The sequence below is a fragment of the Leptosomus discolor genome, chromosome 8 (genome assembly GCF_034619465.1).
Source record: "Leptosomus discolor isolate bLepDis1 chromosome 8, bLepDis1.hap2, whole genome shotgun sequence".
NCBI classification, from domain to species: Eukaryota; Metazoa; Chordata; class Aves; order Leptosomiformes; family Leptosomidae; genus Leptosomus; species Leptosomus discolor.
The window spans coordinates 16,511,636-16,538,387 of NC_141398.1; the positions used below are offsets into that span (position 1 = coordinate 16,511,636).

The 26,752-nt window shown below is 43.6% G+C and overlaps 2 protein-coding genes across 7 annotated transcripts; one reads left to right on the forward strand and one right to left on the reverse strand.

Annotated features, from left to right (window-relative positions):
* Positions 1–1,623: 1,623 nt before the first annotated feature.
* ATPSCKMT (ATP synthase c subunit lysine N-methyltransferase) lies at positions 1,624–12,002 on the reverse strand. 3 transcript variants are annotated; one of them, XM_086469097.1, is made up of 5 exons: positions 11,976–12,002; positions 10,884–11,167; positions 8,510–8,647; positions 7,270–7,320; positions 1,624–2,381 (listed from the first exon to the last, which is right to left on the reverse strand). In XM_086469097.1, exons 2-5 carry the CDS (start codon positions 11,160–11,162, stop codon positions 2,184–2,186), a joined length of 666 nt encoding a protein of 221 aa, XP_086325223.1. In that variant the 5' UTR covers positions 11,163–11,167; positions 11,976–12,002; the 3' UTR covers positions 1,624–2,183. The 3 variants fall into 3 exon arrangements, with proteins under 3 accessions (XP_086325223.1, XP_086325222.1, XP_086325224.1); XM_086469096.1 differs by lacking the exon at positions 11,976–12,002 and adding an exon at positions 11,724–11,849; XM_086469098.1 differs by lacking the exons at positions 7,270–7,320; positions 11,976–12,002 and adding an exon at positions 11,724–11,849.
* Positions 12,003–12,118: 116 nt separating this feature from the next.
* Positions 12,119–25,989, forward strand: CCT5 (chaperonin containing TCP1 subunit 5). Of its 4 annotated transcripts, XM_086469007.1 has the most exons (12): positions 12,119–12,262; positions 13,101–13,161; positions 13,246–13,410; positions 13,925–14,123; positions 14,901–15,093; positions 16,025–16,174; positions 16,503–16,622; positions 17,036–17,221; positions 18,189–18,326; positions 18,719–18,899; positions 20,653–20,829; positions 25,753–25,788. In XM_086469007.1, the coding sequence occupies exons 1-11, from the start codon at positions 12,158–12,160 to the stop codon at positions 20,778–20,780; spliced, it is 1,626 nt and encodes a 541-aa protein (XP_086325133.1). In that variant the 5' UTR covers positions 12,119–12,157; the 3' UTR covers positions 20,781–20,829; positions 25,753–25,788. The 4 variants fall into 4 exon arrangements, with proteins under 4 accessions (XP_086325133.1, XP_086325134.1, XP_086325131.1 ...); XM_086469008.1 differs by lacking the exon at positions 20,653–20,829 and having other exon boundaries at positions 25,753–25,989; XM_086469005.1 differs by lacking the exon at positions 25,753–25,788 and having other exon boundaries at positions 20,653–20,939.
* The last annotated feature ends 763 nt before the right edge of the window (positions 25,990–26,752 follow it).

Sequence of the window (26,752 nt, forward strand, 5' to 3'; positions counted from 1 at the left end):
ACTGTGGACTACACACCCTAAATAACACCTAACTTGTCTTCAAGTCAGATACTATAGTCCAGCAAATGCACTTTCCCAATGCCTAATAAAGTACCACACTTACCTGAAATTGCAGCTAATTTTAGTTTTGGTAATGACTGCCTGGAAGTCAGGTGACAATTCCCTGGTCTGTTTTAGCTTTGTTCTATGGGCATCATATATGCAAAGGTTTGCTGTCTAGTGGGTCTTGGTAGCAGGGGAGGGGGCTACAGGGGTGGCTCCTGTAAGAGGCTTCGAGAAGCCCCCTCGGCTCCAATTCAGATCTGCCTCTGGGCAAGGCCAGGCCAATCAGCGCCTCTGCGAATAACTATTTAAGAGGGAAAAAAGCTGTTGGGCAGATTCACTCTTTGTGAGCAGAGAAGAGGAGGGCGATGTGAGAGAAACAGCCTTGCGGCCCCCCGCGTCAGCGAGGCAGGAGCGGGGGAGCTGTGCCGGAGCAGAGGTTCCCCCGCGGCCCGCGGCGGGGTGGCGGCTGAGCCCCTGCAGCCCCGCGGTGGCCCAGAGGTCGCCCTGCACCCGCGGAGGGCCCCGGGCCGGAGGAGCAGGGCCCGGGCCCGAAGCAGCCGCGGCTCCGAGGCAGCCCGCGCTGGAGCCGCCCGTCGGTGGGAGGGCGGCAGCCCCGGGAGGGACCCGCCCCGGGGGGTTCTGGGGAGCTGCGGCCCCGCGGGAAGGTAAGTTTTAAGACCTAGTTGTATTTCTCATTGTCCTTCGTGGTGGTTGTTGTTCATTAAATTGATGTTGTTTTCCCCAAATTGAGTCTGTCTCTTGCCCCTGACCACAACTGGTGAGCCCTCCCTGTCCTTTGTCTTGACCCTTGGGCCTTTTGGCTGTATTTTCTCCACCCCAGGGTAGGGGTGAGCAAGTGGCTAGGGGGAGGCTTTGTTGCCTGCTGGGCTGGGCTCAAAACACAACACAGACTTACGTGGTCACTGCTTAACAAACAGTCTTCGTTAACTGGGGCCAGGGGAGGCTAACTATGAACTTTGACTAATTGTTAACAGGTGAAAACAGTAAAACTTTACCTGGGAACGAAAACAAAAACCAAGTAAGCAGACTGTTACAAAACAGACAAGTGCTGTAACCATGTTAGAAAAGGAAAAATGTCCCAGCAATGACAGTACCCCCCCGCAAACCAGTATCAGCAAAAAGACAGGGAGAACTTGCTTCACTTCCAATGAAAAGCCATGCAGCAATGCCACAGGTTTCTGAGATCTCACAGAAAAGCAGAGGGGAAAAGAAGCCTGATCAAAAACTTCCCTTCCCATCTCACTATAAATTAAATGAGGTCTAACCAGATTCAACCAAGCTAGCCAGACCAACCAGCACTGGAATCAGTCTTCATGATACATTCAACTAAGCAACTCTCACCCACGCATTATCCAACGTTTGAACACACAGAAGTGGTGACACTTCATTGCCATGTAGGTAACTTTTGAAACCCTTCCTAAATCAGAAAGGTTAGGAAAAATGGTCATTTGCAAAGGCCAAACACCAGTAAGTTCAGATGAGCACATTTCTGCAGTTCTGTCTTCACATAAAAAATAAAATAAAAATATGTGCGTATAATCAAGGGCTGCACCTGCGTTAATGAATAAGCAACTTGTATTTGATCCTTGTGTCATCTTCAGCTTCAAAAAGTACACATTCCAGGCTGAGGCGTAAAACCCGGTATCATCATCATACCCGGTCTGCATCAGTTTGATGTACACAGCATTATGCCTACTTGGCATACATAATGAAGACATTTGGGAACCACGGCTCATTTAAGAAGCCACTTGCACACCACTTCCAACACCAATAACAACTGCTATATAGGCCCAGAAAGAATGCACATATTAAGTTCACCAATTTGAGCATTTTAACTTCTACATGTATTCCCTTTAACAGTAGTGAACCGTGTTTTATCCCATTTTCCATATTACAGTTTGCCGCTTCTATAAAACTTTCTCATAATTTTTACTAACTACATTAAGCCATTCAACTACACCTTTCACTAACCTTTGTGTGCTTTCAGATAACCAGTGCACTTCAGTTATTTTAGTGAATATATATCTCCATATCCTGGGGCTCTATTCACATTAATCTTATCTTTAACTAAGGGGAAGTCAAAGCCAAAAATTTCAATACAAAAATGAATTAGATGTTTAGGGTTCTGTCTCTGGCGTAATTTCCAAGCTTTTTGTTTCACATCCTCTAGAACGCTTCATATCATAGGCCCACACAGTGTCTATTCCCTCTCCAGTAGTATGATCTGGGATCCAGCAAGGGAAAGGAAAACGGCAGGCAACGATTCTGGCATTACATTCAAGTTCTTCTTCCAGCTTCTTCTCCAACTGTGGCATCTGTTGAGCAACAATAAAAAGCCTTCAGAAGCAGTAAAAAACAGAAGCATTCTCTTCAGAATCTAATTCAAGAGAAGTCCAAGGTTCGAGGAATTTTTTGAAAAAATGTAGGAAAGTATTCATGATAGACATTTTGGCTTTGATGCATTAACAAATAATATCTAAAACTAGGAAATTGTTATTGTGCCCTGATTGGTGAGCTCAAGAAAATATTAACTCTAAGTTCTAAAAATTCAATCAAAAACTGTAAATAATCCCTTAGATAAAAACCCCACAAATTAAGAAAAGGCTTTACATGTTCCAATTCATGATTCTCTTCAGTGGGGTTGTTCTCTGTAGAGAATGTAAGTTCAGCCCCCTGAATTTAAGCTATTTACGACACCTCAAGTCACATGAATTGTTATATGATACTCAAAGGCCAATGCCTCTCAATTTCCAGTCTAACTGCAAGACAGATCCTGGGACACTCAAAACATCATACAGCCAACAACCCAAAGCAAACATTCTGCTGTCACTGCATGGTGAAGTACTGCTACGTTAAACACTATTGAAATTGAGCTTTGTTGGCTCCAGCCTGTTGACACACGCCTAGAAGTCCCTGCAGCAGTGCTGCACGAAACAGCATATAGAATCATAGAATAGTTTGGGTTGGAAAGGACTATTAAAGGCCATCTAGTCCAACCCCCCTGCAGTGAGCAGGGACATCTTTAGCTGGATCAGGTTGCTTAGAGCCCCGTCCAACCTGACCTTTAATGTCTCCAAGGATGGGGCTTCCACCACCTCTCTGGGCAGCCTATGCCAGTGTCTCACCACCCTCACTGTAAAAAAATTTCTTCCTTGTATCTAGTCTGAATCTGCCGCCTTTTAGTTTAAAACCATTACTCCTTGTCCTATCACACAGGCCCTGCTAAAGTGTTTGTTCCCATCTTTCTCATAAGCCCCCTTTTAAGTACTAGAAGGCCTCTCTATAAGGTCCCCCTGGAGCCTTCTCTTCTCCAGGCTGAACAACCCCAACTCTCTCAGCCTGTCCTCATAGGGGAGGTGCTCCAACCCCCTGAGGGGCCTCCTCTGGACCTGCTCCAACAGGGCCATGTGTTTTCTTGTGCTGAGGACTCCAGAGCTGGATGCAGTACTGCAGGTGGGGTCTCACCAGAGCAGAGGGGCAGAATCACCTCCCTCAACCTGCTGGTCACACTTCTCTTGATGTAGCCCAGGATGCAGTTGGCTTTCTGGGCTGTGAGCGAGCATTGTTGGCTCATGTCCAGCTTTTCATCCACCAGTACCCCACAGTCTTTCTCTGCAGGGCTGCTCTGAATCCCTTCATCCCCAGCCTGTGTTGTTACTAGGAGTTGCGCCGACCCAAGTGCAGGACCTTGCACTTGGCCTTGTTGAACCTCATGAGCTTCACATGGGCCCACCTGTCAAGCTTGTCCAGGTCCTTCTGAATGGCACTCTGTCCTTCAGGTGTGTCAACTGTATCACTCAGCTTGGTGTCATCTGCAAATTTGCTGAAGGTGCACTCGATCAATGTCGTTGATGAAGACATTAAACAGTACTGGTCCTAATATGGACTCCTGAGGGAAACCACTCATGACTGATCTCCATCTGGACATTGAGCCATTGACCACTGCTCTCTGGATGCAACCATCCAGCCAATTCCTCATCCATCAAACAGTCCACCTGTCAAACCCACATCTCTCCAATTTAGAGAGAAGAATGTTGTGGGGGACCGTGTCAAATACCACTATGCAACTCGCCTTGGTCGAAGACGTACAGTTTCAGTTTCCTCCATTTGCAAAAACTGAGTAGATATGAAAGTCAAGGGAAATACCACTGCTCTTCCAGAACAGAGCAACACCCTGCCCAGTCAGATATTCTACCTCCAATAAGTACTTTGCAAATTCTGCTATGGATTAAGTGAGAAATGAAATAACACATCTAGACTTCAAAGAAATTTCTTTCCCATCCCAGACAGTGATTATGTTCTGAGAATAAAAAAAAAAAAAAAAAGAAAAAAAAAGAAGAAACAACTTGATAGATTTAGCCATTTTTGTCCTTTGGAAAAGCTTGATATTATGCTTCAGCAGATCAGTGAACATCCATTTGGAATTCCTTTTATTCTTACAAACTGTATCCATCTCAGGGAGTAATTATAACAGCAAGCTCCACACGTTACTTCTATTACATGTAAAAATTATTTACTTTGATATCATGATATAACATTTAGAAGTTAAAAAGTTAAAAGGACAGTAATTATTTACAAATACAGCTCAATTTAAGTCACGAAGGATAAAATATATAAAAAAATTCATCAAAAAGAAAAAACCACAACAGAACATTAGGAGAAAACAAGACTGACTGAAGAAAATGTATATCAAAAGGCTGCAGATAGCCTCCATTATCACACACATGCAGGGTGTGCCTTTGATGTAACATCCTATTATAGCTACATTTAAGCTTACAATGGAATATTTTAAGAAAATTATAGTCATAGATCTAATATACCAGAGCTACCTCTGATTATTTTTAAGCATTCTATGCTCTGATTTCATCCATACAGCAAATGCTTTTAAACATTTTTGCTACCACATCTTAAATAAACTAGAAGAATAAACCCACTTTGGTATCCCAAACTGGGCTGAGACACCAGAAAAGAAAGGACTAAGCTGTTACAGAAATTACAAATATAAACATAGTCTAATTTTTAATGAGTAATTATGAAAATTAGTGACCTCTCACGTCTATATTAGCTCAAATTAGACAACTTCATTAATAGTTCAGCCAAAAAGAAATGTACCCTTGAACCAAACAGTCAAACTAGTTTTTAAGATGAATTCCTCAGTAACATTAGGTGATTTAATCATACAGTATTTTGTATCAAGCCAGGGTTGGGGGGTTTTTTGTGTGTCTACATAGATACACAGTTTAGTAAACCTTTTGTACAGCACATAATCAGTCAAAATACACAGAAGCTGTGAACATGAACACCTGGCAAGAATTCTCCCACTCTGAACAAGTAAAAGTCTCTCTGTAAAAACTTAGATAAACACACCTTCCCCCAGATGCCTGCAACAACAGAGAGGCCCTAGTCTTCCCTGAAGATCAATAAATCCAAGTTCTGTAAGCTAATCTTGGATATGAAACTGTGTGACAGCACCAAATCAGACCAGTATTATTAAAAAAGCTAAAGAGATCTATTGCCCTCAGTAAAAAAGAGAAAACGCATTAAATTTTCTAGAAAGTCAATTTAGTCATTCCAGAGGCTAAGTATTCACAACTTCCGAAGTAAATGTAAAGGGGACCATCAGCAAATGAATGCTCAGGAAACAGCAGTTTATATGTTTGGATCTGTCACATTTATGACAGTATTTTTATTGGAAGAATTTAGCCTAGTATTTACTGAAGTTTGAGCCCTATAGCTACTCTTTCGATCATAGCTGTTACTAATTTATCTCACTTTATACTATTACATTTAAAGTTAAGCCAGCGTTTCTGCTAGGTTTACTCGCATCTTCTCAGGGCATTTATTCTAGTTGACTGAAATATCTTTCTTCACTTGCACTTTTCCCTTCCGTGCAATTGCCGAATCTGTGGCTGCAAATGCAAATATTTATACTGCCCCCTCCCGGCACTCAAGCTAGACAGCACATAACATCCAAACCCGGCAACATCCGTAGCACAACTAACATCCATAGTTCTCACTAACCTGCCACCCACAAAATTAGGGAGAAAAATAATATGCATTTTCACTTCAGTTTCCAACATGAGTTACAATTTGAATCTGAAGTAGGTATTTAATTCCAACGTTGTTCGGGAAAAAGTAGAGAATAGAGAAGCTTTATTATGCTTCTTGTTGCAACTACAGAAATGCTGTCAGTGTATGTTGTATAGTATAGCATCACATAAAGCTCTTCATTCATTTCATCCCACCTCTGCCTTAGCAGAGGAAGCAGCCATACAGAAGCATTTATATGATATTTCTCTTTCACTCCTCCGTGTGCAGAAGATTCTAATAATAAATCAAAATACCAAGAATATTTAAATATTCAAGGATTTTTTCCTCTTTTCTAGTAAAAAAGAGAAAACGAAAACTAGATCAAGCTGAGAGCCAAAGCAAATGTAAAAGTCTGACTGAATTTATTGTATATATTACTAAAGCAATCACTACGCAACTCAATTTCTACAGCAGTTTTGAAGAACACATTTTCCCCAGGGACATGATGAACATAGGCTACGAAGCCTTCCTAAAAAGCAAAGAATTTATGGACTTGTACTCTAGCAATTATACTTGAAGCATTTGACTCCCTTTCTAAACCCTCAGTCTAACATGGGCAAGAGATTATTTCAATATACCAGCTGCTGGCCTATTCGAAGTGATCCTGTTTTTGGAGAAGAATATAAGCAAAGTTCAATATTCTCCTCTAACAAGGTTCCCAAAAATCAGCTGTAGGCAATTTCCTACTCCATCCTTTCCCTGCAAACTCCTCATTTTTTCAGCATGAAAAACTGAAATTTTCAAGAACCAGTCCATCACCTTCCCCCCAAGCAACCTGAGCACAGCAGTTTTCATTTTGGTTCTGAACTAATGGACAGAAAATACTTCTCAAAAAACCACATACATTTTCAGAGCTCCAGTCTGCATACTGGAGTATTATAGGGGTTTTTTGTGTGTGTATATATATATATATACACACACACGCACGCACACACTGGAGTATACAAGTTTTACCAGGTTTTATCATGGTTATATCAAAATATGAGTATTAACTACCTTTGACATCCTGCAGGTCGGTTCATTTCAATGACTTGTATTCAGTGTTAGTATTAAATATTAATTAAATTATGAAATAATTAAAATAATTAAACAATGCAAAAATAGTAAACTTACCATTTGAGGTACCCCAAAAACAACAATATTCATATAATTAGAAAAAGAAACCTAAAATAAAATTTGAGAAAAAGTCTTAATGAAAACGGCATTTATACTTGAAGAAGTTCTCACCGTTCTTTTCCCCTAATCCCTCTAGCTGCACTCCTTTCAACAGGGATTTAGACGAAAAATAAGAAAGGAAATCCCATATCAACTCTTTATCACACAAATTGCCACACAAAGACAACTTTATATTGCTAAACAGCAGAAAACTTCTACTGCCTGACCAAGAATATGGCCCCAATTCTAGCAGCACAGAAAGTATTAATTTACACAATACCTACATGATTTTACTTATGGCCGAGTTATTCTACAATTCTTGTATACAGTAAAATGACCTATGTTTTAAGTTTGCCCCCACTTTTGTTAAATGTTACCTGGCTATAAAAACTTGCCAGGCATTCCAATGCCTGGGTTCTTCCAGTCAGTGCCATGAAGTTTTCCTACACCCCTCTCTGAACAAAGATAAAAGCAGTAGATTCACACTTCTCCCCAAAATTCCTGGTATCCACTTTACCAATTACAAAATGCCATTCTTAACAAAAAAAAAAAAAAAAACCACACACCAGAAAAATCACACAACAAAAACCCAAAACAAAAAAGCACCAAAATCAAACGAAAACCCCCCATAACTTTGACAGGAACAGCAGGGGAAAGGTCCACGTAAATACGATCCGAAAAAGCATGCCTCATTAAAGAAGCAATTGACTGAACCATGACTGCAAGCAAACATGACTGCAAACTGTGAAAAAACTCTCAGTCACATGTCTGTAAGTTACCTTAAAGCAACACTCAAAACCAGGTAACACATCGCAGAGCCAGGAAAGAACACACATCTAATGCAGTGTCAGATGAGACTGTGATCTTGCACATTAGGTAAGGGTCTTGTTACTGACTCCACAGAATCAGCTCTCCGTGAAGCCTGGCATTACACCCCACACCATTCACCAGGCACAAGCATGACACAGGACACTTGAGGAGCCTGTACTGAAGCAGGACAGCACTTCACCAAAGCTCAAAACCAGCAAAGCAGTGCTTTGTGTCCTGAGTCCAGCTTCTGTGGGCTCAGGTACTTTTCTCAAAGCCCACTACAGCACCTTGTGGTCAGGCGGCATTCCAGTTCTTTCAGGAAAGCATTTCCAAATTATAGAAATCTCTCAAACATTCCAGATTCATTCTTACATACTTCACCACCTACCTTCCATAAGTCCGAAATATAAAATTTGGTGTTGTGATGTACCCCATCTCTCCAGGCACGGTATCTGGAGTACCAGACTAGCCAGGGATTTAATTCATAACCAACAGCTTTGAATCCCCTTTTTGCAGCTGCTATCACCTGCAAGGAAGAAAATAAATCTTCACTTAGGAACAGAGAAAGTGTATTATAGTTTTATTTACAATATAAATCAAAAGAATGCACTTTTGTAAGTCACTTAGGCTTTAACCCCCAACAGATCAGTAGTATAGTGACAACAACTCAAACTACATTTTACTATTATGACTAGTCCCACTGAAATTAACAGATATATTCAGATGAACAAAATGAACCACTTAAACATTCACAGGGCAAAGCTGTAAGCTTGTAGCAAGCCTATGATTTACATAAAAAATTAATTCAACATATTCATGACCCTACCTTGGAATTAAAGAGTACAAAAATCGACCATGGAGAGAACAGTGAAACATACAAGCTCAAAATTAGAGCACTTATTTGAAAACCAGTGATGGGTAGGCACTTGACAGACCCCTGAATCAGAGTCAAAATGACCTACCAACAGAAAAGAGTACAAAAGTAATCTGTTGACCTACATTTTAAAAAAGTGTAGGTCAAAAATTTAAATGTAGGTTAAAAAACTGAAAAAACTCTACACATAAATCTCATAGTACAGCTTTCATCCAATGCTAAGTTTCATAAAAAGGCAAAAGGTAATTCAGATAACAAATAGATTTTCAAAGACATTCCTCTAAATTAGACCCTGAGATTTAGAACTGTTAAACTGTACTGCAAGTGTCTTCAAACACAATCAAAGCCTACTGATTTTTTTTAAACAGAGAAAAAAAAAATGAAGCAAATACAAAAAGGCACCAGTTTCTAGAATTAAGGTTTAATTCATAATTTAAAAGGCTACTGACAAGTTTTAACCAGGAAAGGCCTGATGAACTATGAGTTACAAAACAGGCAAGGTGAAATCAGGAAGAAGTACACATTTCTTAATAGCACTTCTCAAACAGTGTGTTTTACACTATTAAAATAATGCATCTTTCATCATGCACACAGCATTTGCAAATATACTGAAAGTATCAGACATTTTTACCACGCTTGGAAATAAAAATATGGTCATATTTATCCACCTATTACACCTGAGTAAGTGCTAAATATTTAAAAGTATCTGAACAGAAGTTCAGCTTTATCAGGACAGATGCATTAAGGCAACACCAAGCATTCAATTTTAGGCACCTGGCTCTCCAAGTAGTCTTCAGCCTTCATTTAGGCATGTATACATATATATAAGAAAATATATATACACACAACCAGAATTAAACACGCAGTACCTAGTCTAATTAGATGACTCAGGTGAGGGTCAACAGCCAGAATTCTGAGCAGGGAGGGCATCAGAAACTGCAGTTCTCTCATACCTACGTACTTTTCCTCTGTTTCCTACTTGGGTACAATTTCTTCTAAGCCACCACCACAGATTTGGATTTCCAAACCAAATTTTTTAGTGTGGACACATAGTTGACTAATTCACATGAAATATGGACAAAGGTAGCATTCAAGAACTTACTTGTTTCCATCAAAACCCCACTCAGTGCACAATCCTGTTGCTAAAACTGAATTGAAGGAGATGAAGTGGTACATAAAACATCACAACTACAAGAAAACCCACACCACTCTCCATATACCCTCACTGCCACATTTCACAAACTGGAGTTCAGACAATGTCCTGGAAGCACAGTATCGCTTTGGCTTTAGTGATTCTCACCATTTCTCTTGGTCATTACTCTAGTTTCACCATACTGATTTTGAAGCGGGGCAGTCAGCACTGCACAAAGGTGTAAAGACTACAGTTCTAACAATACCAGCATTTTTATTTTTGTAATCCATCACTCGTTTCTCATTCTCTTTTATTCTTGTGTCACCTTTACAGAATAAGCACAGAGCTGCAGCCCCAAACTCCAAAAGCACAGCACTATTTAATCTCACAGCTTTACATGCTGCAGCTATAAACCTATGTGATACCACAGCTCTTTGGCAATCACAGTACCAATGCTTGGATCGCATCTTTTTACGCGAACACAGTGCAATTCCCTCCAGCCAACAGGATGAAGTTATCGTTTTGTACGCTACCTTGTCAAGCTGCAGGTAAGACTGGAGATAAAAATACTGATTACTCACCTAAGCTGAATGTAAACCCTTCTCAGCTTTGAGTCTTTTCCTAAGGCTCAAACAAAAGCACTGGATGCCAAAGACAAGACATTCATAAACATGAGAAAACAGCAGCAGCCACAGCTAGAGTATTTGGCGCTTTTTGGAGAGGTGATATAAAGGGAAGGCGACGCCTGTAACTTACAATCCGGCCGTCCCCGCTACCAATGTCAACTAGGGAGCCACTCCTGTTTTCTAACATTCTCAGCACGTTCTGGATCTGTGTGGACGTCGCAGGAACGAAGGGCAGGCACACCTTCCTCAGAGCCGGGGTCACGAAGGGGGTGACCACAGCATAGAGTGCCACCAAGGCCCCACCGACACCAGCAGTGACCAACAGCCCCCAGCTCCTCCTTCGGGAGCCGCCCTCGCAGTCCTCCTGCAGGCCTGCCGCGGGGCTCTCCTTCGCTACTGCCTCGGGCATCACACCTGGAGACGGAGGTTAAAGAGTATTTTCTCTAACAGCTTTATTACGTGCTCACTTAAGACAAAACGGTGTATTACATCAAAGAGATATGACATAGGGAAAAACCGTGTATCCCTCTAGCCGATGCCTAGACCCTAGGGAAACGCTACCATGACTGCTTTTGAGACGCCGAAGCGCCGGGTTCATTTCCCCGGGCAGGAGCGCGGTTTCCATCCAAACCCGTAGCTCCTTCGGCCCGGCAGCAGCGCCCGGCAGCAGCGCAAGGGGGCGCCGGCCCGGCCCAGACCGCCCGGCCCGGCCCAGACCGCCCGGCCCGGCCCAGACCGCCCGGCCCGGCCCAGACCGCCCGGCCCGGCCCAGACCGCCCGGCCCGGCCCAGACCGCCCGCAGGGGGACGCCCCCGAGCAGCCGCGGTCCGTCCCTGCGGGAGAACCTTCCTGCAGAGCACAAGTCCCCAGGTACAAGCCCGCCCCTGAGCAGCCCGCGACCAGCACCGCCCGCCCGCCGAACCAACAGCAGCGGTTGTCGGCCGGCTGTATTTATAGGGAAGGGCAATACCACTTCGCTGTGCAGGGGGTGACCGGAAACTTTCTGAAGGCGCTTAGCAGCGAAGCGGCGCGCACCCTTCCGCCGTGTGTCGGTCCCGACTCCTTCTCGTTCACGTCACCCAGTGCAGCGCGCTCTCGCCGCGCCTCGCGCCCGCATTCTACCGTCTATGGTATCTTCCCCCTCCACACACACCCCCCACCCCCCCCCCACGCACCCCCCGGCAGCTGGGGGAAGGGGCCGCCTGGGCCGCGCAGCTCCCACCGTGCCGGATGCTTCCAGAAAGGTCCGCTGGAGGCGCCATATGAGTCCCGCCCGCGAAATATGTCGCGGGGCTGTCGAGTGCGCAGGCGCGGAGCCGTGCGCGGGCGGGCGAGCGTGCTGCGTCACGGCGCGGCGGGCGCGGCTCCATCCGGCTCCTGCTCTCCCGGTGTGCGGTAGCAGCCATGTCGGCCATGGGGACTCTGGCGTTTGATGAGTATGGGCGCCCCTTCCTCATCCTCAAGGACCAGGAGCGCAAGACGCGCCTCATGGGGCTTGAGGCGCTCAAGGTGAGCGGGCGGCCGCCAGGACCCCCCATCCGTCCGTGGGCTCTCGCTGGCCGGGCCGCGCCGCGCCGCGCCATGCTGCCGTTAGGGCGGGGAGGGGGCGCCGTTAGGCCTTGGCGGGAAGATGGAGCCCGCTGGGGCGAGCGCTTGTCTTCTGCCTTATGCCAGACGCAGGGCGTATGAAGTCTGGCCTAGGCTCGCAGGTGTGGGAGGGATGGAGCGGGAGAGAGAGAAGGCATCGCCCCGGGGCTGGGAATCCGCCACCCGTGCATGGGGTCTGCGGGGTCTCCGTGGCGGGACTCCGCTCCTGAGTGGCATGGCTTCGGGGCCATCTCCCGTGTAGGTGCCCCTCCCGGTGGCTCCTGGTCGCCGCGGGCAGGGAGGCTCACCGCAGCCCCCTCCCTTAGACAGCCCCCCCTTCCCCTTCTGAAGCTTGGTCCTTGTTCCCAAGAAGGGCCGTGGTTGAGCGAGCCGGCAGCCTTGTGTGAGTACGCGTGGGTTAAAGACCGATGGAAGAGCGGAGCATAATTATATTGGCTTCTCCTTTTAGTGTTGCTTGCTTCTGATGCTTCCCTGCTTTAAACCTCAGGCCTGTCATTTTAGCTGCTCTGCTTTTGCGTGCTTTAGCGGTGCAAGGGCAAGCTGTGCAAGAGAAGGCACAGGAAATATTTCTAGCATAAAACAAATATGCATATATTGGGTTTGGGTTTTTTTCAGTCATAATTGGCTGTTGTCAGTTAAATTACAATATTTGTATTAGCTTTTTTCCTGTGTATTTTTCTTAGCTTGTTATTATGATTTTGGGGTGTACAATTTAACTTATTTCTCCTTTGTTTTATAGTCTCACATAATGGCAGCAAAGGCTGTAGCAAGTACCCTGAGAACATCTCTTGGGCCCAATGGTAACAATTTTGATGGTTATTTCTCAGTAATTGAGTTTGGGGATTTTCTAGATTTTCATTCATGCCTTAAACATATTTTTTTAGGCTTGGATAAAATGATGGTGGACAAAGATGGTGAAGTGACTGTGACAAATGATGGTGCTACCATCCTGAATATGATGGATGTGGATCACCAGATAGCCAAACTTATGGTGGAGCTGTCTAAATCTCAAGATGATGAGATTGGGGATGGAACTACTGGAGTTGTTGGTAAGAAAAGATTTTAAATTTAACTTTTAGCTTTTCCAGTTTTAAAATCAAGCTTCTTTAGCTATTTTAAGACATTTTGTGTGAAATAACAGCTTTCCTGTAGCACAATTTTGGAGTATCTACTGCTTTAGTATTCTTCTCAGTTTTTGTATTAGAAATCTTTTAATCAGAAAGACACTTTTATGTCTTTTCTAACTATAGTTACATTTTAAGTTAGTGTTGAGAGTCCTCTTTGTACTTTCGAAATTCGTATGCATGGTTTTCACCCATGATCCTCCACCTGTCCTGCCTTGGTGCCCATGCTTCTTTTTGGTCTAACATAATGCAGTTTTCTTTCTAAGCATAGCAAGTAGGAGGTTGTCTTGGGTTATTTTGTCATTTAAGAAACCGCGAACTATTAAAATACTACAGAAAAAAATGCAGAAAGTATACTTTTTAATCTTTTGATAATGTATTAAAAATGATTCTTCGATCTGAGGAAGAGTAAACGTTATTTTAAAATTTTGTTTTGTAGTTCTGGCTGGAGCATTATTGGAACAAGCTGAGCAATTACTAGATCGTGGTATTCACCCGATCAGAATAGCAGATGGTTACGAGCAGGCAGCCCGCATTGCTATTGAGCATCTAGACAAAATCAGTGACAGCTTTCCTGTTGATCCACAGAACATTGAACCTCTGATCCAGACAGCAAAGACAACACTGGGCTCTAAAGTGTAAGTCACAAAAACATCGTAAGAGTATCTAAGTTTCCCTTAAAAACACTTCAAGTTGAAAGGAGAAATCCTGGTGTTTTGATGGAGCACAAAATTCTTTGTGTTATTGGAGCGGCAGCTGAAGGCTCTTCTATGTTTGTTTTTGGCTAATTTCTCAATGAACTCCTGTCTCGGGATAAGAAACTGTGGATCCTTTTTCTCTAAAGGGTCAATTCCATGAGGCTAAACAGCTGCAAAATCAATTTCGTTCTTACCTGTTAGTTCCAGATTTCTGCACCGTAGCAAATTCCAAGAGTAATGCAAACCTCTTAAAAACAATTATGTGTTAGATTTCAAAGATTTGGTTTGGGGTTTGGTTTTTTTCCTAGAACAAAAATATTGTAGGATAGTTCCATAAGGGCATTTTTCATGATAGGCTGTATGTGTAGTATGTAAATTCAGACATTGTAAGGGCTTCCTTTGCAGAGCTGTCTTACTAGTGGTTTCTGTGACTTGAATGTTTCTTAGTAGTTAATTCTCCTCACTTGTTCCAAAGCTGTGTCTTGAGACTATGTCCGCAAAGATTACTTAGACAAACCATATTGTGTGTTCTGTTTCCTGCCATATTTCGCATCTTTTATTTCTGTGAACAAACAAGCAGGACCCCCTCTTTTAATGTAGCATTCAAAAGTTGTTGGCTATAGCAATACTTTTTTCTGTTGGAGATTGATAGAATCGTTTTTTTCTTCCAAATTGTGGAAATGTGATGCAACTTTACTGTATTTTTTTTAAACCTAGAGTCAATCGTTGTCACAGACAAATGGCAGAAATTGCTGTAAATGCTGTACTGACCGTAGCAGATATGGAACGTAAAGATGTTGATTTTGAGCTGATCAAAGTACAAGGCAAAGTGGGAGGTAGACTGGAAGATACACAGTTGGTTAAAGGAGTGATTGTGGATAAAGATTTCAGTCATCCACAGATGCCTAAAGTAAGTGATGTCCCTGTGTGTGTGTCTCATCTGTAACAGCTTAAATAAGATTGTCTAGCCCACTTCAAATGCTGTCCTAGCATTTCTTAAATATTTAAACAGTGTTGTGGTTTGGCTTGGATTTTCACCCATATATCAACAGAGAAAGGGGGGAGGAGCATTAAATTCTTCATGTTGGAAGAGACCAAGTTAGATTTACAAGTCTTGAGACATTGAGAAATGATGGGGGCGTGGATATTGCTGTACCGTAAGAGAGGACAGGTGCAGAGTTCTCTGTTGAAGCAGGAATAATCACCCTTGCTTAATGCAGCTGAGTGTCAAGAAATGCTTCTTAAGCTGTATGAGTTGCCATGTTGTCCTATTTGGAACATCCCAGAAGTTGTCCTTTTGTTATATTTGATGTAGATAAGGTCTCCAAGTCTTTGTGCAGCGTACTTCAGGAATGATGGAGGCAATTTCAAACTTCTGTTGTTCTAAGATACTTTTCTAGTAGGTGACACTGTTTATCCTATAAAAAGGAAAACTGGTGGAAAATATTAGTTGTGTAGTACATAAAAGGTGGCTGTGAAGATGAGTATGTAGTATTCTTAAATTCTTAATGGTCACTGTGAATAGGGCAAGTAAGGGTTCCCTTGAAGGTTTCTTTATGTTGCTTTTTTTTTTAAAACAAATTCCACACCTTCAAGACATTGTTTAAGTCCTTACCAATCTTTACCAGTAATGTCTTCTTATAGTCGAATGTTTTAAGTGGATTATAGAGGCTTTTGATGGAATTATTTAGATATAGTTAGTTTCACTTTAGAATAACTCAAATAATCTTCAAGTTTCCTTGTGTCTTTAAAAATATGTTTGTATGTTTTGCAAATATAAGAAAGAGGTGTTACTGAAGTCAAAACTTCTTTTTTATTTTTATTTTTTATAAATTGTACAGGAGCTTAAAGATGCTAAAATTGCAATCCTTACTTGTCCGTTTGAACCACCTAAGCCTAAAACCAAGCATAAGCTTGATGTCACATCTGTGGAAGATTACAAGGCACTGCAGAAATATGAAAAGGAGAAGTTTGAAGAGATGGTCAAACAGGTAGTCTTTAAGATTATTTCTTTGTTCATTCTACATTTTTTGTAGCTTTTACACAGAACAGCATAGTGCATTGATTTATTTCTGGAAACGAGTTAATAATCCTGATAGGAGGCACCGTACAGGCAATCGTAAGGCTATGGATTAAAGCTAAGTTTATGTAAGAAAGTTACACCCTGGTTTGAGATTTACTCTGATCTCTGTGTGTGCCAGATGGTTCTTTTTCAGATTTGTGCTCTGAGAAAAGTAGGAGAATTAAAACCATCAAGAGATGGTTTGCCATACCTGTGTTAGCTCTGATGAGAAGAGTGATGTTGTGTGTTGCTTTCAGATAAAAGACACCGGTGCAAACCTTGCTATTTGCCAGTGGGGTTTTGATGATGAGGCAAATCACTTGCTGCTCCAGAACGAGCTGCCTGCTGTTCGTTGGGTTGGTGGACCTGAAATAGAAGTAAGTAAAATCTTCTAAAATTGGGCTTTGTACCCGTTCTCAAACATTGGTTAAGTAGTATTCTGTCCAGTGAAAAGTTCAGGCCTCGTGGGTAGAGCTGCATAATCCTGCGTATGGGTAGGTGTTGGAGAGGAGCCGTTGGGGATCCGTGGGAAGAACCTACAATGGATAGGGTTGTGCGTACGCCGCAGTTACCAACCGTGCTGCTCGTTAAAAGTTCCCTGAGGCCAGGAATGTTTCTGCTTCGGTCTCGCCGTTTGCAGAAACGGCATCGCCTGAAGTACTGTGAAGCGGTGGGAAGAGATAACCTTTTGGAATAGCCATTTGACAGATCCTCTTCCACTGGTCTTGTGTTATGAAAAACATGATGGAAAAGCCTTTTCTCGAGGTGATTGATGGTTGTTTAACTTCAGTTAATCGCCATTGCAACCGGAGGACGCATTGTTCCCCGCTTCTGTGAACTCACGGCGGAGAAACTGGGTTTTGCTGGTATTGTCCGAGAGATCTCCTTTGGAACAACGAAGGACAGAATGCTTGTCATTGAGCAGTGTCAGAATTCCAGAGCTGTGACCATTTTCATTAGAGGAGGAAATAAAATGGTGAGATGCCTAGTTTGTTACGAATGTTTGATACAGAAGTTGCGGAATGTGTCATTTCTTTCAAAAGCCTGTTAACTCTTCTTGGTTTTGTCTAAATTTTCCTTGCAGTGTGGACCGATAGAAGCGGCGGGGGGGGTGTAGGCAGTCTTGACTACATGTTAGAAGTCACTTGTTAGATTCATACCCTATGTTTTTGAATGAAAACTGTTTTCTCACTATTAGACCATGTAGTTCATAAATATAGAAATAATTTTACCTGTGGATGTTCTAATTTCTTTTTTTGCATGGGAGGGTCACTTTTATAAGTAAAGACATACCAGCATTTTTGAAAGATTTGGTTTTATTATAGACCCAGCTATGTCACTTCTGACTTAGTCTGGTTTAAAAAAACAAACAAACAAACAAACAAAAAAAAACCCAAAAAATCACCACAACCCTCCACACACAGAATGAGACCATTTTAAATGCTGATGTACTTAACCTGGTTCTTGGTTGTTCTGTTACTGTTACTCTGAGTGAAAAAAACCTTAGGAAGAAAACAACCTAACCCCTAGTCTGAAGAGTTCTTTAAGAAAGCAAAAATACTGCTTTAAAGGTTAGCATAACTTGTTAAATCCTTCTACATCTGGTGAAGTTGGGAGTTGACACAAATAGCAATCTGTTGGCATTTAAATTTGTGTTTTGTGTCTGTGTGCGTGAAGATTGAAAACCTTATTGTGTGAGTTTTTGTCATTTCAATTTATAGGTTTAACAAATAACATTGAAAAGGTGTGGGGGTTTTTTAATTCCTTCTCTGCCACTGGGTGTGTAACACTTTTATATTTTGAAATAGTATGACGTAGCAGCAGTAGAGTTTCACTAGAGCCATGAAAAGATCCTACAGTTTATTTGCAGTTTCCTTTTCTGTATTGGGAACTATATCTTCAGTTGTGTGTATCGTAAAACATACGCTGTTCTGTGATTCCAGATTATCGAAGAAGCAAAGCGATCTCTTCATGATGCGTTGTGTGTAATCCGGAATCTTGTTCGTGATAATCGTATTGTATATGGTGGTGGTGCAGCTGAAATTTCTTGTGCCTTGGCAGTCAGTGAAGCGGCAGATAAGGTAAGAAAGGAACAGTTACGACTTCCTTTAATTTATGAAGGGAAAATTAGGATTAATTCTGTTTTAAGAGATTCCAAAAAAAATTCTAAGAGTTTCCAGAAAGTGCATATTATGGAACTTCCTGACATTTGCTGATAACAAATGTTAAAAGTTTTCCTTCCCCTCTTTGTAAAAATCGTTACCAGTATGTTTTCCTTTTTTTTTTCTTTTTATGATAAGAGCAGTTCAAAGTGGTTTTGATTTATTATCATCAAAGGTGTTCATGCGGTTATTGAGATGCATACTCCCAAGAAAATCTGCATATCATGTATATATTTTATAGCTAGTATGAAAATCTGCTTTTGCTGCCACTGGAGTTACAGCTGTATGAATTCAAATTTCTTTTCCCCCAGTGCCCATCTCTGGAGCAGTATGCCATGAGAGCTTTTGCAGATGCTCTGGAGGTAATTCCCATGGCCCTTTCGGAGAACAGTGGCATGAATCCAATACAGACTATGACCGAAGTGCGGGCTAGGCAAGTGAAAGAAAACAATCCTGCCCTCGGCATAGACTGTTTGCAGAAAGGAACAAATGGTAAGTACTGCAGTGTGGAGAAAGAGGAGCATTTTCTTTCTCAGAAGATAAAAACGTTGACTGTTTTGCCTCAGCCATTTATTTTTTTGTGTGTGCATCACTGAAGTTATGAGCTCTTGCACCTTCTCATGATAAACAGGAGTACAGGTGGAGAGATATTGTATCTACCAGGTAGAAAATGTATAATTGCTTGAAAACCTTTATTTGGTTGCAAGATCAGTTGAAGATGTTGGCTGACATTGTGGTACAGGAATAAAAGCTACTCACTCTGAGGCCAAAGCAGGCTGTGTTTTAAATACTGCAGCCTGACAATCAGTTGTTTTGAGAAACAACTTGTGAAGAAGTAAGCAAAAGGTTGGAAGGGTCTTTAGGTAGTGTGGTTCACACCAGTACTTGCGCATATATAGACCTGTAACAAGCATGTGAAGACTCAGAAACCAATGTATGAAAACTTATTTTTATCTGGACCTGTGCGGAGGGACTTGGACAGGCTGGATCGATGGGCTGAGGCCAATTGTGTGAGGTTCAACAAGGCCAAGTGCCGGGTCCTTCACTTGGGTCACAACAACCCCATGCAGCGCTACAGGCTTGGGGAGGAGTGGCTGGAAAGCTGCCCGGCAGAAAAGGACCTGGAGGTGTTGGTTGACAGCTGGCTGAACACGAGCCAGCAGTGCGCCCAGGTGGCCAAGGAGGCCAACAGCATCCTGGCCTGTATTAGCAATAGTGTGGCCAGCGGGACCAGGGAAGTGATTGTCCCCCGTGTACTCGGCTCTGGTGAGGCCGCACCTCGAGTACTGTGTGCAGCTTTGGGCCCCTCACTGCAAGGAAGACCTTGAGGTGCTGGAGCGTGTCCAGAGAAGGGCAATGAAGCTGGTGAAGGGTCTGGAGATCAGGTCTTGTTAGGAGCGGCTGAGGGATCTGGGGTTGTTTAGTCTGGAGAAGAGGAGGCTGAGGGGAGACCTTATTGCTCTCTACAACTACCAGAGAGGAGGCTGTAGTGAGGTGGGGGTCGGTCTCTTCTCACAGGTATCAAGTGATAGGACAAGAGGAAATGGCCTCAAGTTGTGCCAGGGGAGGTTTAGATTGGACATCAGGAAAAATTTTACTGAAAGATCAAACATTGGAACAGGCTGCCCAGGGAAGTGGTGGAGTCACTGTCCCTGGAGGTGTTTGAAAAACGTGTTGATGTGACACTTCAGACATGGTTTAGTGGGCATGGTGTTGGGTTGATGGTTGGACTTGATGATCTTGGAGGTCTCTTCCAGCCTTAATAACTTATGATTCTACACACTTCTCAAACTCTTATTCTGTTGCTTTTTTTCAGAAAAGGAGGTGGTAATTTTTGGAACACAATGTAAGACGTGGTGTTATGTAAATTCATAACCCTTCTTTGATTGAGTGTTTCTGCCTTATAGCATTTGTACTTTCACTTCTTTAGTGGTTGCTTGGCCCTTAGGATGCTTCTAACACTTGTATACAGAAACTATACTCTTCAAAAAATAGTGCAGAAGGGTGAAGAGCTACACTTGGGGAAGACTTAGTTGGGAAAAGAGTTTGGATCTTAATGTTCCAAGATCTATGTTAAGAGCCCAGACATAAAACCCTAGTTCGTACAAGTTGTCTGTCAAGTGTGGTGGCCAAGAGTAGTAATTTTAAAATGTTCTTTAAAATTACATGGAAATTACCTGCCTCAAGTGAAATGTTGTATCTAGATTTGAAGAAGGTATCTAATTCTTCTGCTTCTTCTTGGCAGATATGAAGCAGCAGCATGTTATAGAAACCTTGATTGGTAAGAAACAGCAGATTTCTCTGGCGACTCAGGTTGTTAGAATGATTCTGAAGATTGATGATATCCGTCGGCCTGGAGAGTCTGAGGAGTGAAGGTTGAAAAGCGAGAAATGTTAAGGGGGCCACAGCAGTAGCGAAGACGGTAGTGTTCTGATGCTTCATCTTCAGCTATTTATTTTGGATACTTTTTGTTTCGGATACTGTAATGGCTAATTGTTGGAAATAAAATACAATTTAGCACTGGTCGTTCAAGACTTGTTTCAGAAGTATCGTTGCATCTTTTCCTAGGTATGAATATTCATAGAAAACACTTTTTTGAATGTATAGGAGAAAGATTGATAATGCAGTAAGAAAATTCCATGGGTCCTTTTCCCTTGCTCCTGCAGCTAACGCTGTTAGCTGTTGGTGAGCAAAGCATACAAGACTCGTTTTAAAAGGTCTGTCACTGTTCAGTGGAGCAAGCAGAGAATTACTGTAGCTTCCAGTAATTCTCATACATTAAATATATCAAATACGAAGTTTCAGTCTGAAGATGTAAAGGACCTGTATTTCATCCTTCCCCTTGCTTCCATTTTTTTCCTCTTGTGGTACCCTTTAACTGTGTTCCTTATTTATGTGCAGGGAGCAGTTTGTCAGGGGCACACACATTCAGCTAAGTGGGGGTTTTTTCCCCCTCAAAACTTTTGTCTGTACTAGTACACTTGAGTGTGCTTACTCTGTTAAGTCCCAAGTATGGCCTTGAGGGGTAGAGTAAAATGGACAAGTGAGGTGCCTTGCTGGTGAAATTACAAGCAAGAAACAAGTGGTAGACCAGAACCACTATGCAATTTTTTTTCAGATTTCAAAAGATAGGGAAGTTTGGAAAATAACATCACTTGTGTTACAGTTCGTGTGCATAGTCTCAGAGCATGACAGTACAGAGGAAACTCTTCTTTACTGACCACTGTTAGCTAGCTGGTCTTGTTCTAATGATTTGCCGTGCTTATACATTACTGGAGTCAAACAAAATCCTCCAGAGTATTGGTTAGAGGATGAGGGGTAGAAATACCAAGTTTGACTCTTGTGGTGGGAAAGTTCCAGGCCTGGTTATAATAAAGCATAAATTAGCTTTATTTCCGTGCAATTCAGTGGACAACAGCACTTAATCAGTTTTACTGCTGCTGAAGTCTGGCATTCTGGATTGAGGCATCTAAAATCTCACGGACACGTTGGCTCACGTAGAGCCATCTCTTACTGTGTTCAGTAATACAAAAAGAAAACAGTGGTAGCTGGAACTGAAGAGTAATTTGACTGTACCAATGTACCCCTTCCACCTCATGGTGATGTTGTACAGGTGATAGCAAGGAAGTGAGAAAACAGTTATTCACATTTTATTAGTTTTTCCCTTCAACTCCTGTCCCCTGTTGTTGGGGTTTAACCCCAGCCAGCAGCTGAGCGCCACCCAGCCCCTCGCTCACTCCCGTGCGGTGGGGTGGGGGAGAGAATTGGAAGAGTAAAAGTGAGAAAACTCCTGGGTCGAGGTAAAGACAGTTTAATGGGGAAAGCGAAAGCTGTGCGCACAAAGCAAAACAAGGAATTCATTCCCGGCTTCCCAGCGGCAGGCAGGGCTCCATCACGTACCAGCTACCGTGAAGAAAATTAACTCCATCCCAGCCAGCACCAGGACGCCTGTCCTGTCCCCACCAGTGACCCCTGTTGGCAGATTGTTTCAAAGCTGACTCTCCTCCAGTTACATTTTCTTTTGGCGGGGCTTAGAAATGGTGACTGCTTTAAAGGGACAGGACTGCACAGCACTTCTACGGCTCTGCTGATGGGCGTCCTGAGCAGGAGAGGTGGAGGAGGCAAAGGAGGGAGGGCAGTGCTGCAGCTCGGGGGGAAGCCGTGATTGTGCTCCCCGGGCGGTGCATGGGGTTGGTTCATGGCAGCTTAAGGTGGGTAACCTTAAGCTGGCCATGCTGGTACCTTCTAAGGGTGTGTGAGCTGAGGGCTGGTCAGAATTAGGTGGTGGTGTGTTGGTTTGTTGTTTTTTTTTTCTTGCAAGAGCAGGTTCTGACTGTGAACTGCGTAATTCAGAAGTGTCTAGGAGCGCAGGAGAATTTATTTTAAAAATTGTGAAATCATGTGGTTTTGCTGTTCTGACTTACGGAAATAAGGGGTTTGTACTCTGTGCCTAAGTATTTTTTAATGCTCAACCAGATCTTAGTACGGAAAGTCTGAAGCTTGGTGATGGAGCTTTGAAAAATTGTAAGAAAAGGAAGTCTGGAAGTCTTTTTTTTTTTTTTTTTTTTTTTTAGAGCCTTGGGCTTCAGCTCTTCAGCATAACAAATGTGTGTTAGCATTGCCAACGATGGTTGCATAGAGGTAACTGGAAGACAAACAACCTTTATTACACACAACTGAAAATTTTAAACCAAATTAATGAAACCAGTGCAGCTCAAACTGCTACACTTTCACAGCGGGATTAATTGAACTTGCTTTGACAGAACAGTGGGAATACCAGTGATTTTGTGCTGTGGTCTGCCTCTGGCCAAATAAAACAGAGCAAATGTATCTGAATAACGATAAGGTTGCGGGAGACAAACACTGATACTCAAATTAATCATGGTGTGTTTGTAACCATCAGGAAATAAAAGCCTTGCCTAGCTGTGTATTTGGGGCGGGGGGCCCTTCAGGTACTGCTCCAGGGAAGACGCAAGGCTCGCCACCGGAGGGCAACCCAGGCATACCGGTGCCGGAGCGGGCTGCATTCCCGCCTTTCCAAAACGAGCTGAAGCAGCCTGGCAGGTCTTTCCCAGCGTCACTGACATGGCACCCGTGTGGCAGCAGCAGCAGCACCTGAATTTTTCCGAATTCCCCTCAAGGGCTCAGTTATTTGAGCCAGTTTCACGACTGGCCCCATGTGCCCTCTTAAATCCAAGTTTCCCTACCTGCCTAGGACCTTACCCTGGCCCTGCCTCTGTCCCGCTAGTTCTGCTTCCCCTATTACCAACCAGCTTTTCCCAGCCTTTCTTAGTCTCTCCTGCTGCGTTCCCAGGCCTGGGCTCCTTTCCTTCTCCACTGTCTCACATCTCCACGCTGACACAACGCTCGTCTTTGCAGGCCCAGGAGGCGAGGCTGCCAGGAGCTCAGCTCGCAGGTTCCTCTCCGTCCAGCTCAGTCACAGCTGGCCCGTGGCAGCTGCGGGGTGCCCTGCACCCAGGGCTGGGCTTCTGACTCTGGGTGCGCTGCAGCGATTCAGAGAAATCAGGTCTGAGTGGATTTTTTTCAGGAACAGGGTTAAGCAGAGCTGTGAAACAACATCCGTGTTTCTCTACAAACTGACGCTTTTTAATGCCAACATATTTTCCCTTTGCTTAAGAAAAAAAACTTTCTGTTTGATCATTTCTGTGTTAGGCGTCAGGGAAAGATGCCTCATAATGTGAGCAGTTCCTGTCCAAACGATCCGATCTGACAAGCTTACAGGCAACCACAGAGAGGATGACAAGTGGAGCAAGCCAAGCAGCCATGCTAATAGGCAGGTCTGCCAGCTCTCTCCGTAATACCAGGACACCTGGGTATTAGGATATCTAGACCCAGACCTACCTAAACTAAGCTGACTGGCTCCAGAACCTGCCTGGGCTGTACGTGTTTATGCTAAGGCTGTACAGAAAAGAGTGCACCGTGAGAGCCTCTCTCCGCTGTGGCAGAATGGCATGACTGCCCCTTGCTCTGTTAAAAATTACTGTTATATTGCCTGTGGGGTATGGTTATTACACCCGCTGGATTCTTAACGTCATCCAAGGAGGGATGGTTCAGTTGTGAAGTCTGGGTCTGGTAGACTAGCCTTGTTTGTCCTCCCTGCACAGAAGTACCTCTCCATTTCATATCTTGGAGGGTTTCCCGGGAACTCTCTGCCAGGGAACATTTCTCACCATGTTAAAGAGCCAATTAAATGGACTGACAGTGTTTGCTTTGTAAACAACTCATCTCTGTGATACAAGACAGACAGTTGCTAAACTCAGATGACTGGGGGGTAAAACTCCAGTACGTTCTCTGTAAGATGTGAACCCCGCAATACCTGGCGGGTGTACGTGCACTAGAATCCGCATCCTTGTGAGGTTCCTCCCCGAGCTGTCTGGCCTGGTAACTGTGTTATGGTGAGGCTCCTGCCCCACAGTGCTGAACAGCAGCAGCACCACGGGCGCTGAGAGAAGCAGATTTGTGCCAGCTCTCCGGTGTGGGGGTGCTCATTGAACATGGGACGCTGCTGTCAGGGCCTTGAGTTCGCTCCCCTTGCTCCCCCTCCAGGGGTTTGGCTACTTGTGCTCAAGGCCAGCTCCAGCATGGCACTCCTGTGTCACCTTGAATCAGACTGCTGGGGAAAATGCTGGGGGTGAGAAAGAGCTGGGAGAAGCCCTCCCACTTTTGCTCCAGAGCTGCATTTCAGCTCAGGCCCGTGCCCTTGCTCCTCGCCTGAGCTGTGTTTCGGCTATGCCTGTGCCTTGCTGATACTGATGCTGGTTTGACTTCCTGGCTTGTCCGTAGCCCTGCCTTGTCAAGTTGGACTTGCCTGGTGACCTTGACTCTTCACTGATCCTGGTCACCGCGGCTGGACCTGCTCTGCTTTTCTTGCTTGAGTACAGTGAAGTCAAGGAGCTCTGGAGAAGAACAGTGGCCAGAAGTTGTATGGAAGGAGCACCTCGGAAGGCCATTGAAGGAGTCCTTACTCTTTGGGATGGGCAGTGGGAAGACAGCTCTCCCACAGTGTACGAGTAAGAAGGACTGTGCAAGCAAAGGTGGAGTGAGCAAAGGGAAGCTGGGGAACCTCGGGAAAATCAGCGCAATGTGATCACTTGCTTACAGTGAGTGGTGGGCACTTGGGACTTCAGTCAGGGAAAGAAGAATAAAATATTAGATTTAGGAAAACAAATGTCAGTGTGAGTAATGTTATCAAGGACTGCTGAAGGCACCAGCTCTGTGGGATGAGGTACCATAAGCCCTCTCTCCCTCTCAAAAAAGTTGAGCATCTGAGTAATACAGGACTATAAGTGCTCGATGTGGATTCTAACTCTTTTTCTGTTTGCAGTGGGATACAGTGTTTCCTGCCAACAAGAAAAGATCATGACTGCATCAGCTTCATCTTCAAAGTATCCCAATGCAATGGCTAAAGAGAAAGCAGTAAAGAGCAACTTCAAAATGCTAAGAGTGAACTAAGATGCTGGACTTGGATACTCACCTGTCCTGTGGTCGTATCTCAGGGATTCCCATCCTACTTGGCTGCAACTTCACTTCTTCTCTACCTCCATCAAAATCAAGGGAGATTCCTTTCTTTCTTCCTTCTCTCCACCAAGTGGGTGTACTGATAAGGACTGTATATTATCTTCCATGAACTCCAATGTGTAGTTCGGTTTTCAGATCCATGGGGTAAAAAATAATCAAGGACCACTAAATTTAAAGTTTCCATCTGCAGGCTCCTTTTAAGTCAAAATCTGCTGAAAGCTGGAAAGTGTCTTTGAGGAATTATCACCATATAATTGCCCTCATCTTTATTTTTTTAAGAGACAGGATATTTAATTATATTAGACCTTTGATCTGATATGGTACAGGCATCCTTGTCATCTAAGTACAACTATGTTGAGGCAAGCTTTTCAAACTTTGTGCTATAGATAAAACTAGCTGATTTAAAGAACAGGGAATGACTGGCTGACACTGGTGAACTGGCAGATTGTTCCTCATTTGCGTAAAGACCCCGCTTCAGTCTCCACCCTCCAGCATCACAACAAAACACAGATATGAAGCTTTAACAGACACAGACACCCACAAGCAAGGTCTGCATGAAGAAACTGTACCAGCAGCACAGAGCGGGTACTGTAAAAAGAAACGATGAGTGCTCCTAGTGGGTGACTCTCTGTTAAAGGGCACTGAGGCGCCCATCTGCCGACCTGACAGGGAGTCACAGGAGGTATGCTGCCTTCCGGGAGCTAAGATCCGAGACATTGCCGAGAGGGTGCCACAGCTTGTCAAGAGCACAGACTACTATCCGCTGTTACTCTTTCATGTGTATGAATGACACCGTGAGCCAGAAA

Coding starts and splice junctions, on each gene's coding strand:
- ATPSCKMT (XM_086469097.1), bottom strand. CDS start 11,162: ATGCCCGAGGCAGTAGCGAAGGAGAGCCCCGCGGCAGGCCTGCAGGAG. Junction 8,648..10,883: donor GTAGCGGGGACGGCCGGATT/GTAAGTTACAGG, acceptor TCTTCCTTGCAG/GTGATAGCAGCTGCAAAAAG. Junction 2,382..7,269: donor TTTTTGGGGTACCTCAAATG/GTAAGTTTACTA, acceptor GTTGCTCAACAG/ATGCCACAGTTGGAGAAGAA.
- CCT5 (XM_086469008.1), top strand. CDS start 12,158: ATGTCGGCCATGGGGACTCTGGCGTTTGATGAGTATGGGCGCCCCTTC. Junction 16,623..17,035: donor TTGGTGGACCTGAAATAGAA/GTAAGTAAAATC, acceptor GTTTAACTTCAG/TTAATCGCCATTGCAACCGG. Junction 18,327..18,718: donor TCAGTGAAGCGGCAGATAAG/GTAAGAAAGGAA, acceptor CTTTTCCCCCAG/TGCCCATCTCTGGAGCAGTA.